The sequence below is a fragment of the Pristiophorus japonicus genome, chromosome 13, assembly GCF_044704955.1.
Source record: "Pristiophorus japonicus isolate sPriJap1 chromosome 13, sPriJap1.hap1, whole genome shotgun sequence".
Taxonomy (NCBI): domain Eukaryota; kingdom Metazoa; phylum Chordata; class Chondrichthyes; family Pristiophoridae; genus Pristiophorus; species Pristiophorus japonicus.
In genome coordinates, this window is record NC_091989.1 from 124876357 (window position 1) to 124896967 (window position 20611).

A 20611-nucleotide genomic window follows, 5' to 3' on the forward strand; every position below is an offset into this window, starting at 1 on the left:
GCATCAACCGTCGTGTCACCCAGTGCCACAACTATTAGAAGAAATAAGCCTAATCATGAAGACAATAAGTATTCCTGGAGAATGTGCCACAATCTCAAAGCACAACTGAAACACATTGGGGCTGGTACCAACTCTGCTAATAGCTCAACCCTGGGGAAGGACACTCACCAGCTTTTCGCCAAAGGGTAAGAAGCCACAAGCACCTCCATGGTGAATTTTTCCTTCTATTTATGAAGTGATCATAGAGTTATGTTTTATTATATTGAATTTTGCTGTAGGAAGTTGGATAATCTTAGGTGCAAGTCCAAAATTAAAATGCTGAAAATTTACTGGATTATGATTGGATTGCTATGCTGGTTTCAGAGTTCATTAAACTGGCACAATGATTATAAAATGTATGCGTGGTATGAACAGAATTGTATATTAATAATGTATAGTTTGCAGACAAATCCCCAAACGAAACCTGCATTGCCGAAGGTAGTAAATTCATATATATTGAAATGAATCTCGTTTCCATAGTTGTAGGTTGCTATCTTACTGAAGTGTGCTGGGGATAATTTTGTAAAGCTGCTTCTTACTGAATTGATCTCCGGAGAGATTACCCAAAGGCAGGTTCTTTCAGTGGTAATCTGCTGAAGACACCATGCCCCCTTTCATGGCCTGCACATAGACAGGGTGCTTTATAAAATTGTTGATAATATAGTGGGTATAAAAGCCAGCACTGTCTTCCTGGTTTCTACCGCTATTCCTACCGTGTCGATTGCAGATAAGGCCATCGCTGACCATTTCCTCTCCACCCACATCCCCCTTCCCCCACTCAACCCTACTTCCTGTGTCCGCCCTTGGAAAAAACTCTCTCCCGACTGTATTACAACTGCACTTATCAACTTCAACCTGTCCAGTCTTTGGCTCTCCATTCACCATGACATTTCTGCAGCCACCGACCTGCTCAACTACACCCTACCACCTTTGATGCCCTAGTCCCTATTAAAATTAATATGTTCTTACTATACAGTATAAATGCACATGAGGCCCATACTTGAGAGAAGGTCACTCTGTGACCAGTAACCTTTATTAGCCAGCACTGAAGTGAAGGAGGTGGGTGGAGCTTCCCCTTTTATACCTGAAAGTCCAGGTTAGGAGTGTCTCCCACAAGTTCACCACCTAGTGGTCAGTATTCTCACGGTGTACAACTTAGGTCAGTTTATACATGGGTCACAATGACAGTTTAATACATGACATCACCTCCCCCCCAAAGTCTTATTGGGATCACAGGTTAAGTCTCTCTGGTGGTTGATGTTCCCTTGTAGAGCACCCGAGTTGGGGCTCCGGTTATTGGGTGCTGACCTGAGTGTCTGCTGTTTGGGTGCCTCAGGCCTGTCCAGACTGCCCACAGTGACTGGGCTCTCCTCCACTTGGTTCCGGTGTTCGGTCACCTGTGGTGGAGTGAACTCTACATCGTGTTCTTCCTCTGCTTCTTCTCTGGGGTTGCTGAACCTCCTTTTTGTTTGATCCACGTGTTTGCGGCAGATTTGTCCATTGGTAAGTTTAACTACGAGAATACTATTCCTCTCTGTGGCAATCACAGTGCCTGCAAGCCATTTGGGCCCTGCAGCGTAGTTGAGGGCAAACACACGGTCTTGTCCGCCAGCTTCTCTGGCGCTAGAAGGTCCTTCATCAGGGAGTACGTCCTGGATCCACAAACCTTCAGGAGATGAGCCCTGCGTTCGTCGGCCGAATCCTGTCATAGCCACTCCTTAGTGACAAAACTTTGCTGCAGTCTCACAATAAAATCGTCCCAATCATCACCAACACAATACCTCTCATCTGTGCTGCTAGTGGCCATGCTCGCGTGGTTTAAATCCCAGTTTCTTGTCACCAATGATATGTCCTTACTATAAAGTATAAATGCACACGTGGCCCATACTTGAGAGAAGGTTAGTCTGTGACCAGTAACCTTTATTAGCCAGCACTGAAGTAAAGGTGGGTGGAGCTTCCCCTTTTATACCTTAAAGTCCAGGTTAGGAGTGTCTCCCACAAGTTCACCACCTAGTGGTCAGTGTTCTCATGGTGTACAACTTAGGTCAGTTTATACATGGGTTACAATGACAGTTGAATACATGACAAAAACCATTACTCTCTCTCACCCTGACTGTTCCCCCTGGTATGGCCCTCATCTTTACTCCCTTAAGTCCAAGGGACACAGACTTGAACAGATGCGGCGGACAACTGGTTTAGCCATTCACTGCCAGATCTGGCTGCAACACATAAAGCATTATTGGGTCCTACTCTTGTCTGTCAAAACTGTTCACTATTCCATATCATTCTGGAATGCAAAGATAACCCCCGCTACTATGCTCTACTGCCAACGGTCTTCTTAAACCCCTCTCCCCAGTCTCCACCACACTCACCTCCTAAAACAAGTGCGAGGAGCTCAGGGACTTCTTTGTCTCAAAGATTGAGACCATCCATTCAGCTGTCTCTGCCAGTTCCCTTCCTTCCCCTAGCCCACCAAGCTAAACTTCCTCTGAGGCTCCCCTCTGCCCTAACCATGACCTCACATCTCTCTGATCTCCTCGCTTAACCTCTCCACGCTCATCTTATCCATGAGACCCACTTTCTGCTCCCTTGACCCTATTTCCACTAAACTATTGAACATGCAACTTCCTTTTTTGGCTCCCATGTTAGCTGACATTGTTAACAGTTCACTCTCTTCAGGTACTGTTCCCCTCTCCTTCAAATCTGTCGTCATCACCCCTCTCCTCAAAAAACCAACCCTTGACTCCACTGTGATTGCTAGCTACCACCCCATCTCCAACCTCCTTTTCCTCTCCCATGTCCCTGAACGTGTTATTGCCTCCCAAATCAGTGCCCATCTTTCCCAGAACTCAATGTTTGAATCCCTTCAATCTGGTTTCCACCCCTGCCCCAGTACCAAAACAGCTCTCATCAAAGTCACAAATTACATCTTTTGTGACTGTGACAAAGGTAAACTATCCCTTCTTGTCCTTCCCGACCGGTCTGCAGCCTTTGACACAGTTGACCACTCCATCCTCCTCCAATGCCTCTCCACCACCATTCAGCTGGGTGGGACTGCACTCGCCTGGTTCCATTCTTATCTATCTAATCGTAGCCAGAAAATCACCTACAGCGGCTTCTCTGCCCACTCCCGCATCATTACCTCTGGTGTCTGCCAAGGATCTATCCTTGGCCCCCTCCTATTTCACATCTATATGCTGCCCCTTGGCGAAAACTCGGCTTCAGTTTCCACATGTACGCTTATGATATCCAGCTCTATCTCTCTACCACTTCTTTCGACCCCTCCATGGTTTCTAAATTGTCAGACTGCTTTTTCGACATCCAGTACTGGATGAGCAGAAATTTTCTCCAATTAAATATTGGGAAGACCAAAGCCAGTCTCTTTGGTCCCCGCCACAAACTACATTCCCTAGCCACCGACTCCATTCCTCTCACTCGCATTTGTCTGAGGCTGAACCAAACTGTTCGTAATTTAGGGGTCATATTTGACCCGGAAATGAGCTTCCATCCACATATTTGCGGCATAACTAAAACTGCCCATTTCCACCACGATCACATTGCCCATCTGTCCTGCCTCAAGCTCATCTGCTGCTGAAACGCTCAGTTTGGTTCAAGCTCAGACAAATGCGAGTGAGAGGAATGGAGTCGGTGGCTAGGGAATGTAGTTTGTGGCGGGGACCAAAGACAATGGCTTTGGTCTTGCCTTTGTTAACTCGAGACTTGATTACTCCAAGGCACTCTTGGCTGGCCTCCCACATTCTACTCTGCATAAACTTGAGGTCATCCAAAACTCAGCAGCCCGGGTCCTAACTCGCACCAAGTCCTGTTCATCCATCACCCCTGTACTCGCCTATCTATATTGGTTCTCGGTTAAGCAACACCTCAATTTCAAAATTCTCATTCTTGTTTACAGATCCCTCCATGGCCTTGCCCCTCCTTATTTCTGTAATCTTATTGAGCCTCACATCCCCACCCAGAGATGTCTGCACTCCTCAAATTCTACCCTCGAGCATCCCTGATTATAACTGCACAGCCATTGGTGGCCGAGCCTTCAGCTTCCTGGGCCCCAAGCTCTGGAACTACCTCCTTAAACCTCTCCACTTCTCTTTCCTTCTTTGAGACGTTCCTTAAAACTATTGCTTTGACCAAGCTTTTGGTCAGCTGCCGTAATTTCTTCTTATGTGGCTCGGTGTCAAATTTATTTGTTTTGTCTTAAAACACTCCCGTGAAGTGCCTTGGGATGTTTTACTATGTTAAAGGCACTATATAAATACATGGTTGTTTTTGTTGTTGTTTCAGTGCAGAATCCCTTCATTTAACAGAAATGCAAGTTTAGAAATGAGATAAAATGCTGAAAATCTGAACTAAAAACAGAAACTGCTGGAAATACACAGATCAACTGAAAGAGAAAGAGAGATTAATATTACTGATGGGACCTTTGAGAACATAAGAAATAGGAGCAGGACTAGGCCATTTGGACCCTCGAGCCTGCTCCGCTATTCAATAAGATTATGGCTGATCTGATCATGGGCTCAGCTCCACTTCCCTGCCCGCTCCCCGTTCTCATGAAAGGTTTCACATAAAATGTAAACTTCCAAATGCTGAGTGGCCTACTGTGCATTTTAAATATTTTCTATTTGTATTTAAGGTTGAAATATATACTTATCAATGACACTAATGAGTATTGAGTGGGCCCGAATATAACATTAAGTTCTTTCTGCTGTAATGGAATCTGCATCAGCCAACAATGCAAATCTTCTCACTTTCTTTAGCTGAATTTAAATATCTTCCTGCCTCTGAATTGAAGGAACTGGTTTCATATGTATACAAAAGGGGTTATTTTGTTAGTGCAGAGATGCATTAGTGAGCTATTTGTAAGATCTGGCTGGCAAGACTACCCTGGTTTCTTATGGCATTAGCTAAATAGATATTCCTCTGTCCAAAAGCAGGCAAGGAATCTGCTTTAACATCTGGAACATTGACAAAGCAGAACATAGTCAACTGTTCAGGAGTTCCAGCAAGCAATTTATTTTCTTAACTCCAGACTTGTAGTCATGACATTTTCATGAAACATCAAATGACAATGCAACTAGAGTCATTTGTAAAACTATTAATAACATGGCCAATGAAATATAACAGTAGCATTTCAAATCTGAAGTTAGTAATCATTCAGCCGCTGTTTATTTTTCAGCAATAAATCCCACCAAAACAGAGCGGGCCAGAATTTGCTGTCAAAATGACAGTGAGACAAAATGGTACAGGAACTTCAGGCAAGGAAAAAATAGCGTGGTTAAACAAGAATATCGAAGAGTTGTGCCATTCCGCCATTAGCTTTGCAAAAACAGCATTTTGCCCTTAGGCCACCCTCCTCCATACCATCCTTTTTTTGGGAACTTGCTGTATTTGCCCTTTAAATCTGCTATAGAATGTTAAGTCTTGATATTAAGTGTGCAAGTACCCTTTTAACACTGTTATAATTGTTAATTACTCTGTACTGCCAATCAACATCTCCCTCACTGAAAATTAACTATTAACTATTTTTCATTGAATTCACTCACTAATTCATTCACCTTCTCAGTTCTTCATATGTTTATTTCCCAAACCTTCAACTTATAAAAACCCTTACTAATATCTTTTACATTATCTGCTCGGCTTTTAAAAATTTCCATTTAGTTATTCTAATCTCCGTTTCACATCTCTACCAAACTTTCTATATTTCTCATGATTAGCTTCTGTATTTTACTATTTACTTTACCATCTGTCTCCCTTTTAAATTTCAATTTTGTTATATTCTATTTACCCATAAAGTTCTATTCTTGAAGCAACCACTTTTGTCTTATAGGAATGTATTTATTTTTACTTTATTCATCCTATATGTGTGAAGATTACCCACTGATCTGTTGACTTGTTTTTTCATTTTTCTGCCTAGTTAATTAGGGCTGGATCACTTCTTGCCTCACTCCAGTCCATCGCCTTTATCTTGACTCTTCATTATCCTTTTCTATTCCTATGTAAAATCCCATTATCCTGTGGTTGCCATTCCCCATTGGCTTTTACTCTCATCAGTTATTTGCCACACTTCATTGCCCAGAACTAAATTAAGCAATGCTGCTTTCCTTGTTCAACTAAAAACATGAGGGTCCGGGAAGGGCCTAGGTACATTCTAAAAAGTGCTACCTACTTTGACCACATTATTTAAATGGACAAAGATTGCAAAGTGCTGCAGTACAGCAGGACCTGGGGATACTTGTGCATGAAACACAAAAGGATAGCATGCAGATACAGCAAGTGATCAGGAAGGCCAATGGAATCTTGGCCTTTATTGCAAAGGGGATGGAATATAAAATCAGGGAAATCTTGCTACAGCTGTACAGGGTATTGGTGAGGCCACACCTGGAATACTGTATGCAGTTTGGGTTCCATATTTACGAAAGGACATACTTGCTTTTTGGAGGCAGTTCAGAGAAGGTTCACAAGGTTGATTCCAGAGATGAGTGGATTGACTTATGAGGAAAGGTTGAGTAGGTTGGGATTCAGAAGAATGAGAGGTGATCTTATTGAAACCTATAAGATTATGAGGGGGCTTGACAAGGTGGATGCAGAGAGGATGTTTCCACTGATAGGGGAGACTAGAACTAGACTATAACTAATCTTAGAATAAGGGGCCACCCATTTAAAACTGAGATGAGGAGAAATTTCTTCTCTGAGGGTTGTGAATTCACTGCCTCAGAGAGCTGTGGAAGCTGGGACATTGAATAAATTTAAGACAGAAATAGATAGTTTCTTAAACGATAAGGGAATAAGGGGTTATGGAGAGCGGGCAGGGAAGTGGACCCGAGTCCATGATCGGATCAGCCATGATCGTATTAAATGGCGGAGCAGGCTCGAGGGGCCGTATGGCCTACTCCTGCTCCTATTTCTTATGTTCTTATGTTCTTATGTATTACCTTTATTCCAGTCTATCTTGGGAAAGGCAAATCACCCATTATCTTGTTCTTTTCTATCTCTCTAAAATGCCTGTAGATCTCCACCTCTCTCTCATCTCCACTGTTTTGTGGCTACAATGCAAACCAAAATTGCACCATTTCCCTTCCTATTTTTTTTCTCAATCCATATGGATTCTGTCTTAATGCAACCTCCTTAAATTCTTGCCAAGTAATAGAATATTTCACTAACATGCCATTCTCCCACTTTTTTCCCTTCTCTATCTCTCCTGAAAATGTTACAACCAGGAACATTATCCTTCTAGTCGTATCCAAGCCTCAGCTACATCTCTGTTAAAATTGTACATTAAAATGCAGTTTTTATGTTCTACATGTTTTTCTTTTTTTTTAAGTTTCTCCCTCTTCTTTACATCTTCTACCAGGCTCCATTTCTCAATTGAGTGCAAGTGGTCAAGAGGACAACCTGTTTCCCAAGCATCTGCTGCTCTTGAAATAAACACCAAGAGGTGTGCAGGAGTAAAGCAGGTTGGCTCGTACTCTGACTTCCCTGCTTCCCAATGACAACAGTGGCAGTCTTCACTTGGCACTTTCTCCAGATGGTCGCAATTAAATTGAAACGTTACCTTGAAGAAATCACAAGATGGAGTGTCAAATCAATATCCTACAGCTGCACCACACAAACATTTCAAATGTTTCAGGGCAGTCTGCGTAGGCTTAACAAACAAGGATACTGTCTTATCACTATTCTATTTTGTAACCAGAAACTTTGGCCCCAAGTTTCCACATGATTTGCTCCTGATTTTTAGGAGCAACTGGTGGAGAACGGAGTATCTTAGAAATCGCAATTCTCTACATTTAAGTTTTCTGCAGTTCTAGTCAGGTAAAACAGTTTCACTTTGGAACAGAATTTTTTTTTCAAAAGGGGGCGTGTCTTGCCACTGACGCCTGATTTGAAAGTTTTCACAGTGAAAACGTACTCCAAACTAACTTAGAATGGAGCAAGTGAAGATTTTTGTAGGCCTGAAAAAACCTTGTCTACACATTAAAAAATCAAGCGCAGGATACAAATTAGGCGTCCGGAACGAGGGGGGGGGGGGGGAAGGGAAGTCATTAAATTGTACAATAAATCCTCAGTTATACTTATACAAATATTATACAAATAAATCCAACCTGAATAAAAATTTATAAGCAAAGAAAAGATTAAATAAACCATGTTCCTACCTGTGTGAAAGTTGAGCTGCAGGCCTTTCAGACAGCGGGGTGGTGTGGCGTCGGTCCCGACGGGAGGGGCTTTAGGGGCGGCATCAGTAGCTGGCCAGCAGCCAAAGATACAGCAGCAGCCTTCGAGCTGTGAGGGGGACTGAGGCCATTTGGACAGGGAGAGGCAGCCACATAGACAGTTTCATATTTAAATTTGCAGAATGGGTGCTGCATTGTCAACACCACATATTATGCAATGGTTTGCCATTAATTCACTGCATAGGAGAGAATTGATTAGAGCTCACCGCTGTTGCTGGTATCTAGCTCCTGCCATCTCTGCTCAATTACATTGACTAATATCTCCACTTCCTCATGCAAGAAATTCTTTGTTCTTGGTGGACGTTGATCCATTGCAAATTTGAATTGGCACTTTTATTTCTCCAAACACAGTCCTTAATTTGCAGGCACCGGTTCTGCAAGTTTAACAGTGAAAAGCTGAACTCACTGATTTCAGCAGGTGATTTAATCAGCAATGCTGCTAAAAGCACTCCCTCACACACAGAAATATGAAGAAAATTAAAATTCGAGCCTTTGCAGGGGTCCAAGAAACAAATCCTCATGTTTTCTGCAGCACTTTCAAAAATGGCCGAGTGCCAATGTTTACTTCAGACTGCGCGTGCGCGAACGCTCCAACGCGCACGCGCAGGGTTGCCGGCACGAAAAAAACTCATTTAAATGGTACCCGCCCCCTCCCACTTACAAAATCGGCGCGAGTGGTAGGCTCCGCCCCCTGCACGCCGCGCCAGGCAGACATGGAGCTGCAAGGCTCTCGAGAATAGCGCGTTTTCTTTTTGGTGCCGTTTTCGGCGCGAAAAACGGGCGCCCAGCTCGGAGAGGCGCCTGTTTTGCCGCGTGTGGAAACTTGGGGCCATAGAATGGGAGATTTGCAAATTGAGAGACTGATGTGCTGTTCATGAATACATTTTGCAATGATGAAGGTCGATGGAGCACTGCATTAGCTATATAGTAGTCCGTGTTGATTTGAAAGTTGTTGAGTGATTCAGACTTTGATAGAGCTGGTTTGTTTAAAATATTTACATCTGTTGTGCATTGAAGGACTTGCATAAGCAGAGACTGTCAAGTGTTCAGACGTCAGTTTTTTTTCTTTTCATTTTTTTTAAAAACACTAAACACTTGTTGCTACTGGAGGAATTCTGAGTCATCTGGAACTACTTGAATAAGACAAGAGAAAATATTGTTGATTGCAGAGGAAATCTCGTGACAGTACCAATGTTAACTTAACATTATTATTAAGTCTGTCTAGGAAAAGGCAAATGATATATTTTGTTTTTAACTAACTACCACGGTTACTGCAGCAACAATAAAATACTGTGCTCATCACTGTAGAACTGCCAATTTCTAGAAATGCATTTCTTTGAGATCATCAGGGAACTGAAGCCTGGCTCTCAACTCTTCACCCACCAACATCCTGTTCAGCTTGCAACAAAATTATCACCATATCCATTTACGTATTGGGAACATTTTTTTCCAGTACAACCATTACTATTTGATATAAAATGTTGTAATTATTTTCCAGTGGGTTGATGTGTTGTTGTGATACTGAGCAGTCAGTATCAAAACCTCTAGTCCTCTCTCTGTGCACTACAACTTGATTTCCTCAATGTCCTCCATTGTGGCAATGAAAATCTTGTTTGAACTGCAAGTGGGTTTTGGGCAGGCAGGGGGCGGGGCATATATTAAACCCAGCCAACAGCATCAATTTGAGGCCCAGGCTATTTTAACTGCCAGGCCTCATATCCTGCCAGCAAGAGGCCAGTTCAAAATATATAATCCTATATGCGCTTCTTTCTCTCTGCCACCTCACTGTGTTTGCATCAACACTTGTTACAGTCTCCCACTTTAATACATTTTTTCTCAGGACCTCAAAAATTGTAGAAGCCTTTGATCCCCTTCAATCATTGCCTTCTCCTACAACCTTCAGGACTTGCCATTATCCATTATTACCTTCACTGTGGATTCTTAATTAAAAAAAGGCCGCAGAAATCAGGAAGATCTTGGGTTCAATCTGTACACAGATTGGTTTACCGAGCTTGAAGTGGTGCCTGGTTATTACAACTAGCCGAACCATTTCTAAGCTAAGAAAGGGGAAGGGGTGCTCAATCAGGATTCCTATTCCTGGCTACTGCCCAATGATTTCCTTGGAAATGAAAAGCATAAGCAATGGTAATAGTTTTAGAGATGCGTCTATTTGTACTGTAATTGAATTGCAGCCGTTTCTCTGATTGGTCCCCTTGGAGGATGAGCCACACTCTGAAGTTTCCCTGGAATGTGTGAATGGAACCTCCCAACCTAACTTTGCATGTTGTAACATGATCTATTTTGACTTCAGAAGTCAGAAAGGACACATCCCTCCCCCAGCCAAAGTGCCTTACCCCATAACATGTGCATGACCTTACCCCCCCCACCCCACCAGCCTCCCCCCGCCCCTCCACCAACCATAGATGGGGCATTGTGTATGGATTGTTAGCAGGTTTATTGGGTATGAAGTGAATAGTGACAGTATTATGACTTCTGGATTTCATCTACTCCAACGATGTCCCTTATCGGGGGTTGTAAGAACGTGATCCATCTTTCCCGAGTTCCCTCTCTTCCCTCAGATTCCAACCCCGTCTCGGCCACCCGCTACCCCGATTTACTCTTGGGTCCAGATGGATCGGAGGCTCAGCGCTGCCTCAGAGCTGCAGTGGAGGTAACGTGATGTTGCGGGGCTGCTTGGAGGCTCGGCACAGTGGAGGCAATGTGGTCAACGGATCGGAGGATGGATTGGCGCTGCGGTTGGGTACATGCGCAGAAAAGGGTTAGCGTAAATTGCACTGGAGGGGGCGGAGTCGAGACTATTTGTCCTAATTCGCTTCTGCGCATGCGTCGGGAGATGTATGCACAGAAGGGAGACTTAGTACAAATAGTTACTCCATAGTTTTACTGGAAAATCATTCCCAATAAATTAATGGACAAGATGATTTTATTTTTTCACTAAGTAGGAGGCTGAGTGGGAAAATATGGGTATACAGATTTCAGGTAAAAGGATAGGTTCCAGTTATGACTCACTAATGTCTTTAGGAATGGAAACATACAAACATAGAAAATAGGTACAGGAGTAGGCCATTCGGCCCTTCTAGCCTGCACCGCCATTCAATAAGATCATGGCTGATCATTCCATCAGTACCCCTTTCCTGTTTTCTCTCCATACCCCTTGATCCCCTTAGCCATAAGGGCCATATCTAACTCCCTCTTGAATATATCCAATGAACTGGCATCAACAACTCTCTGCGGCAGGGAATTCCACAGGTTAACAACTCTCTGAGTGAAGACGTTTCTCCTCATCTCAGTCCGAAATGGCTTAACCCTATCCTTAGATTGTGTTCCCTGCAAAGTCCTCCTCGCTAACATCTGGGGATTTGTGCAAAAATTGGGAGAGCTGTCCCACAGACTAGTCAAGCAACAGCCTGACATAGTCATCCTCACAGAATCATATGTTTCAGCCAACGTCTCAGACTCCTCCATCATTGTCCTGGGTATGTCCTCTCCCACCGGCAGGACAGACCCACCAGAGGTAATGGCACAGTCGAGAAGGAATGGCCCTGGAATTCTTCAACATTGACTCCAGACCCCATGAAGTCTCATGGCTTCAGATCAAGCATGGGCAAGGAAACCACCTGCTGATTGCCACCTACCTCCCTCCCTCAGCTGATGAATCAGTACTCCTCCATGTTGAACACGACTTGGAAGAAACGCTGAGGGTAGCAAGGGCATAGAATGTACTCTGGGTGGGGGATTTCAATGTCCATCACCAAGAGTGGCCTGGTAGCACCAATACTGGTCAAGTTGGCCAACTCCTGAAGGACATAGCTGCCAGACAGGGCATGCGGCAGATAGTGAGAACCAACACGAGTGAAAAACCTACTTGACCTTGTCCGCACCAATCTACCTGTTGCAAATGCATCTGTCCATGACAGTATTGGTAGCAGTGACCACCACACAGTCATTGTGGAGACGAACTCCAATTTTCACACTGAGGACATCCTCCATCGTGTTGTGGCACTACCACCGTGCTAAATGGCATAGATTCAGAACAGATCTAGCAGCTCAAAACTGAGCATCCATGAGTTACTGTGGCCATCAGCAGCAGCAGAATTGTATTTCACCGCAATCTGTAAGCTCATGACCTGGCATATCCTTCACTCTACCATTACTATCAAGCCAGGGTACAAACCCTGGGCCAATGAGGAGTACAAAAGAGCATACCAGGAGCAACACCATGCACATCTAAAGATAAGGTGCCAACCTGCAGATGCTTCAACACAGGACTACATGTATGCTAAACAGTGGAAGTAGCATGCTATAAACAGAGCTCCAACAACCAAAGGATCAAATCAAAGCTCTGCAGTCCTGCCACATCCCGTCATGATTTGTGGTGGACAATTAAACAACTAATGGGAGGAGGTGGCTCCATGAACATCCCCATCCTCAATGATGGTGGAGCCCAAGACGCGAGTGCAAAATACAAGGCTGAAGCATTTTCAACCATCTTCAGCTAGAAGTTCTGAGTGGATGATCCATCTCAACCTCTTCCCGAGGTCCTCACCATCATAGTCTTCAGCCAGTTCGACTCACTCCACATGATATCAAGAAATAGCTGAGCGCACTGGATATAGCAAAGGCTAAGGGCCCCGACAACATCTGGCTGTAGTGCTGAAGACTTGTGCTCCAGAACTAGCCATGCATATGGCCAAGCTGTTCCAGTACAGTTACAACACTGGCATCTACCAGACAATATGGAAAACTGCCCAGGTATGTCCTGTCCACAAAAAGCAGGACAAATCCAATCCGACCAATTACCGCCCCATCAGTCTACACTCAGTCATTAACAAAGTGGTGGAAGATGTCGTCAACAGTGCTATCAAGCAGCACTTACTCACCAATAAACTGCTCACCGATGCTCTGTTTGGGTTCCGCCAGGACCACTCTACTCCAGAGCTCATTACAGCCTTGGTCCAAACATGGGAATCGGGGGTGGGGGGGGAAACTCTCCACTGGCTGGAGTCATTCCTAGCACAAAGGAAGATGGTTGTGTCTGTTGGAGGCCAATCATCCTAGCCCCAGGACATCAGAGCAGGAGTTCCTGAGGGCAGTGTCCTAAGCCCAACCATCTTCAGCTGCTTCATCAATGACCTTCCCTCAATCATAAAGTCAGAAGTGGGGATGTTCGCTGCTGATTGCACAGTGTTCAGTTCCATTCGCAACTCCTCAGAAAATGAAGCAGTCCATGCCCGGATGCAGCAAGACCTGAATAACATCCAGGCTTCTTGATAATTGCCAAGCAGCATTCACGCCACATAAATGCCAGGCAATGACCATCTCCAATAAGAGAGAGTCTCGCCATCTCCCCTTGACATTCAATAGGATTACCTTCACTGAATCCCCCATCATCAACATCCTGGGGTTTACCATTGACCAGAAACTTAACTGGACCAGCCACATAAATACTATGGCTACAAGAGGAGATCAGAGTGACTTATCTCCCAGCTCCCCAAAGCCTTTTCACCATCTACAAGGCACAAGTCACGAGTGTGATGGAATACTCACCACTTGCCTGGATGAGTGCAGCTCCAAAAAGCTTGACACATCCAGGACAAAGCAGCCCACTTGATTGACACTCCATCCACCACCTTGAACATTCACTCCCTGCAACATCGGCTCACTGTGGCTGCAGTGTGTACCATCTACATGATGCACTGCAGCAACTCACCAAGGCTTCTTTGACAGCATCTCCCAAACCTGCGACCTCTACCACCTAGAAGGACAAGGGCAGCAGGCGCATGTGAACGTGACCACCTGCAAGTTCCCCTCCAAGTCACACACCATCCTGACTTGGAAGTATATTGTCATTCCTTCATTGTCCCAGAGTCAAAATCCTGGAACTCCCTCCCTAACAGCACTGTGGGAGTACCTTCACCTCACGGACTGCAGTGGTTGAAGGTGGCGGCTCACCACCACCTTCTCAAGGGCAATTAGGGATGGGCAATAAATGCTGGCCTTGCCAGCAACACCTAAATCCCACGAATGAATAATAAATAACCCACTATGGAGGCTCACACAGGACGAATAGTCGCTTACGCAGGTCATTAGAAGGCTGTCAATACCCATGAAACTGTGATCCAACACACGTTCTGCCTTTGGAAAGGATTGAATTAATTGCAAAAAATTGGGAGGGGGTTGAGAGAACTATTTTAATATATGTAAAAGCTTAACTAGAACAGGAGCTTGCAGATACAGGCGGAGTCTGGAGATATTTTGAATGAAGTTTTGAGAACAATCTAAAATGATACAGTCACAGAAGATATGTCTGTGAACTCCTTTCACTTAAACAAATGTTTTCATCAGCTGCAGTTCAGCTGGCAACAATACATAGGGCACAACGATGTCAGCCAAAATCAATGGCAGGGTTCTAGAGACCTTTCAATGTTTATTGTGCCCTTGAATGCTTCTGCCAACCATCCACCCCTTAAAAATAAGAATTGTAAAAGATAATTGAAATAGTGCTAGTGAAACAAATGTCATGGTTATTTAAATATACACAGAATACTAACCCATTTGTCCTTTTACTGCATACTTTCAAATCCTTTACAAATCTGAAATATCATGAATGGAATACAAAATCTAGAGTATAGAATCACATGGCATTAAATATCAGAGCCAATATCAACACAGGATCCTGTTTAAAATGAGTCAATCACAAATCTACTCATTCTTTCAATCTACCTGAGCTTCCTTCAGGCGTTCAAAGTCAATGCTGAGGTAGGCCTTGATCCCGTCCATTGCACCCGGCAGCGTGATTCCATGGATCAGCAGTACAAACAACACCATATAGGGCATGGTCGCTGTGATCCATACCACCTGTAGAAGCAGCCAAAAAGACAGATGCACTTTATTCCGTTTTGATCACTGTCCCTCCTTGAAGGGGTTAAAAATCATTAGTATTTCTAAAATGTTTGTGGCTAAGCTTAAGTTGAGTGTGGGACCATAACATATAATTCTCGAGAAGGGAGTATTTGGCAGATGTCCTAGCATAGACAGAATTACACGAGATAAACACCCCAGCTTTGACTGTGTATTAACAGAAGATTTAGTCAAGGACAAATAGGTCTTGGAAAAAGTACTTTCACAGGAATTGCTTAACCATGGAAAAGTAATGATGTAGCACGTAACTGATCAGATAAAAGGCACACAGGGGAGGTAATTATATTAACCAATTAATATTTGTAATCATAGTAGGTAGGCGAAAACTGTGTGACGCGGCAGGGAAACAACAAATGGAAAGCTTCCGTGCAGAACTTCGTGGTTTTGTATGTATTTTGACTGTATAAAAACAGTGACCCGATGATTTTTCAGAGAACAGCTGGTTTGGGTCACCGATTTACTGAACTCGTGTAGAAGCTAGCTGTCCCTCAATCGAGTACTTAATAAACAATTTTTTTCTCCAAAACAGACTAGTGTCGTGTATCTTTGTAATACTCCACATCACTCCTCTAACTTTGAAGAAACAGAAAAATTGAGCCACAGCCATTGCATTTCAGGTCTCCTGCCCAATTCTTCAGAGATATCACAAACTGAATGCTCTTTTAAATTTGAAAATGAATAGTCAAATCCAAACTATAACAATACTCCATATGTTGCCCATCTGCTGATGAAGGCAGCCATATAAATGTAAAAAATTTAAATGAATAAATTCTTTCATCCAGCAGTCAAGTTGCATCACTGTTCGTTCAATGGTGCTTGTGACAAAATTATATCCCAACTTTAGAAAAACATGGGTAGAAGAGGCTAATGTACCGCAGCAATATAACTAAGTGAAAAAATACACTTGTTTACCAATAGAAATTGTGTGCATATCACACTGTGTATATGCTTATTTTAATTTTGTCATCAGTATTTATTAGTTTCATGCATATTCTCTCTCCTTTTCTTAAAGATACAAAAGTCATTAATAGTCATTGTGGTATGGAGTTAGAGGTGATCATTCCAGATAGCAGGGCCTGGATTTTCCTTTGGTCAATAGGTGGGATAGTGATGGAAAAAGCAAGAAAATTGGGAGCCGGCCTACCACGGCATTGTTGCTCCAAGGCCACCGATTGTCCTTTCCCCACCTGCCACATGCATGTGACAGCGAGGAGCTGGAGCCTGGTATCTGCACCTTCTAACACTGCTCCCACCAACCCCAGGGACTGCTAGTGGCAGAAGGCCCGCCAGTGAGAGGGGACTCAGTAGTGTGCCCTTCTCCCTTCCCTCAACCCCTAATTAATCACTCATCAAATAAAGGCCTCGGCAGCGCGGCTGACATTTTCCTTCCCTGGCAGTGGCATACTCCCATTTGGTGGTGTGGATTCTGATGGGAGCCCAAACTGCATATATAATGACCCCCCCACAATCAGGAAAATGGGTCAGGGTCACAGTGGGGTCAGTCCAACAGGGTGAAGTTGCACCCAGATTCTCTTGGGGCAGGTAGAGATGTCTAGACCTGCGTTTACCAGACTTTTAAATATGCAGAAGTGTAGGAATAAAACTGGAGATTTATAAAAGTACTTCGCACGATTTCATTTCAAACAACTACATTTAGAACGAATCTGATAATCTCTATCTGTTTGATTACTTTTAAAGTCAAACTCACCAAATAGATCTAAATCACCATTTTCTTTATTTTGGTTCTTTGCCTGGTCTGGAATGGTCCTGGGTGTTATGCACCTATTTGAATATTGGACATACCGTACCAAATAGGAACAGGAGCGTGGGCAGGGAATACTGTTTTTGATGAGTATCGAAATTTAAAAAGAAAATCATGCCTAAAAAAGAGCACTTCTTAAACATTTCTTTAGAATGACATAATATGGCACTGAAATTCAGCATGGTCGCCAATCCTGCACCTACCACTGAATTTACAGCAGGAGACCAGGAAATCTCTGGCGGAATTTCTGGGCCAATGTGTCTGGGCAGTGAGTAAGCCAATGTAAGGAATTCAATGACAGCTTTGTACTGCGGGAACCACCACACAGAGATTTCGGAGCATTGGCAGACATGGATTAAAAGTATATATTTTGTTGCGACGACGGCAATCCATGTAAACAGTTTGATGAGTTACATATTTGCTGCCTTATACGAGACTCTCTGATTCTAGGTGTCAGTTCATTTTGAACTTTAAGCAACACCTGCCAATGGGCCAACTTCAAAGGAATTTAAAGTGGATCACAAGCAAACATTTTGCTACACTCTGAAGAAATATAGGCCCAGAAATGTGATCACGCAGTGCCCATTTTTCAGGCGTTAAAAGTGGCCTCCTAAGCCTCCAATAGGAAAGGCAGGAAATACTCATTTTTGGGCGTGTACGTGTTTGCTGCAAGAAAGCATACTGACTTGCGTTGTACCCTTTATTGATCATAAAACTATTGCAAAATTTTAAAAATCCAGTTCATTTCTGTTTTGAATCCAACAGCTCAATTCAAATACCTGCACTGTTTCTGTTCTGCTTTTACAAACAGTGCACGAGGTACATGCGGTGTCAGAAAGTGAACAGCATACAAGTGCCAAGGATATCAAATCGGTTTTGGTTTAATGAAATGTGAATAGAAGTGCATCTCTGGTGAAGAGATTACAATGGACCCTCTCGCTGGAAGCCAATTAGTTAACTGTAGTATCAGATTGAAGAAGATAGCCTAACTCCATTTACCCACCTTCGTTTAATATCCCTTAATGCCCTTACTGAACAAAAATCTATGAATCTCAGTTTTGAAATTTTCAATTAACCTAGTTTCAACAGCTTTTTTTTGGGGGGGGGGGGAAAGAGTTCTAGATTTCCAATAACCTTTGCGTGAAGAAGTGCTTCCTGACATCACACCTGTATGGCTCAGCTCTATCCTTAGGTTTATGTCCTCTTGAGGCACTGACTTATGCTGCTTCATAGTTTGATAGGGGTCTGTCATTTGTCAGAACCTCGTTCAAGTGGCCATTCCTCAGATGTGAAGTAAGCAATTATTCACCCACGGGGAGGCTTCACAGCAAGTCCAAACTTATCCTTAGCTGATGATCAGACACCTTTACTTCCTAGCAGTGGTCACTGGATACTGTTCAGGAGTAAGAATCCTGTATGATTTTACCTCTTCTTGATTTGCAGCACTCCCATCACCATTCTGATTAAGATCATCTAATGGCAGGACTGAGAATTAAAGTTGAGGCCTTTCTGATTTGGGAAGTTAATACTATGACATTAACCCACCAAGTCTCCAATGCCAATGTTAATTATACCTTTTGTAATGCAGGGTTAAAAACTCAACGAGTTTTCTACTGAACCACTATTAAGTTAGTTCAGCCGGAGTTGCAAACTCCTTTAAACTCCAAACAGGAACTCAACAGAAGTATACAATCACATCAATGACTGATACAATGATCAAAATAATCCTTCATGTCACCAATTTAAGGTAGAAACAAAGCAATGGAACTGGGGTGGGGGGAAAGGAGACAATTACAATGATGGTTGAGGAAGGGGCTGTTTGGACCAGATTGGTCGGGTTTCCACTCCTCTTAATTTCCACCTTCAAGTGTGCTCTTCTTCAATGTTTAACCAGAACGAAACTCACAAATAACCAGGAAAATCTTCCATCTGATACATTGTTCATCTGGTTACAGAATCGAAAACTAAATGAGCAAAATTAAACAACTAACTTCAGATGAGTTGGCAAATGGTAAGTCCTAATTGGAGGAAGCTCTCTGTTTGACTGGCAATGAAATGTTTCAGGTCAGTTTGCTTCTTACTGAACTGGAGGGTACTTATGTACCTGGTTTTGTCTGAAAAAAGAGTTTTCTCAATTAACACATTCTTGATCATGAAAAGTAGAACATTATACCTTTCCGGAAGTCTTTACTCCTTTCCACAGACTGAAGTAGAGAATGATTACCACAACAAGCAAACAGAGGGAAAGCTGCCACCTCGGCAAGCCCAAGTTATGAATTCCAGCACTTTCATGGAGATGGAGAACTCCACGCCTATAGAAACAAAATAGCAACAAATATAAGTCTATAAAAATGCCGATTTGCCTTTAACATAACTGCAACATTCAATTGAAATGACTGTTTATATCAATCTAACTTACCCTATCCCATTAATTTCAATTGTAACCATTTTACTTATTTCAGACCCATTGAGTATCTGCAAGAATATCATATGTTCAGAAAATGTAGAAAACTGGGTGGTGCACTGTGATCTGGTTTCAATGCAGACTGGTGTAATGGAATGCTCCCCTGCTGGCTGTAAAGGTCCTATGTAAAATAAGCTTGGATAGTCTCAATGCAGTTCCATCTTGGCACAGGTCTACAGCACAAAATTGCCCCTAATTGGGCATTAATTGGTAACCTGCCCAGATAGGTCTAAGGATGGTTGACCTGGAAATGGAAATCAATGCCACACTCCAATCGGGATGAGTGTTGTGAGTTTGGGACTGAGGCACATTACTGGGGCTGTGTAGATCTGCCTTTACTGCTTTGTGCTGACACTGGCTGCCTGAAATAAAAATTATTTTTAAACATCTATACACAGCCCTCTGGTATGTAAATATCTATAAAAATTTTCAGCACCTTAATATTTTCATTTAATTCAAACTTAAAGATTTTTTATTAGAAATAGGTGTACCTAGCTGCAAATGGAAAGCCCGTGTGCCCTCTCAAACTATAAGAGACACAATTTCTCTGAAATATCAATGAATAAAGTTCAGTTTCTTGTCAAATTTTGATCAATATTATAAAATAGGATTTAAAAGGATTGTACCCAAGCAGTGGCCATTTCTTAATTCTTTAAACAAACTTAGACATTTTCACAATATATTGTGTCACAGAAATGCTACTGCAGCCATTATAGGGTTAAACCGGGATATCTTGGGCTGAATGTCATTATTGCAGCACCACCACCACTACTAAATATCATGATATGTAATGCTAATTCTATTCAGTGATGTATAGACTAAGGTCATATTTTAATTCCTCATTAGTATTTAGAGAAGGCCTCTATAATGTGCTACTTTACACAGGACAGAAACAAGCAAATGGCTATTAAGAACATAAAAAACAGGAGCAATAGGAGAACAAATGGGCCCTCAAACCTGCTCTGCCATTCAATATGATCATGGATGATCTTCAACCTCAACTCCAATTTCCTGTACTATCCCCATATCCCTTGAGACTGAGCACTCACAGCCCTCCTGGGTAGAGAATTCCAAGGATTCACAACCCTCTGATTGAAGAAATCTCTCCTCATCTCAGTCCTAAATGGCCAACCCCTTGTTCCAAGACTGTGCCCCCAGTTC

The 20611-nt window shown here is 43.0% G+C and overlaps 1 protein-coding gene across 1 annotated transcript in view; it reads right to left on the reverse strand.

Moving 5' to 3' along the window:
• Positions 1-20611, reverse strand: part of slc6a2 (solute carrier family 6 member 2) — a 149925-nt gene that overhangs the window by 71634 nt on the left and 57680 nt on the right. Inside the window, exons 4-5 of the mRNA XM_070897988.1 lie at positions 19160-19298; positions 15027-15161 (exon numbers count right to left, since the gene is read on the reverse strand). Of these exons, the coding sequence (XP_070754089.1) occupies positions 15027-15161; positions 19160-19298 (274 nt within the window). The remainder of the gene's footprint in view (positions 1-15026; positions 15162-19159; positions 19299-20611) is intronic.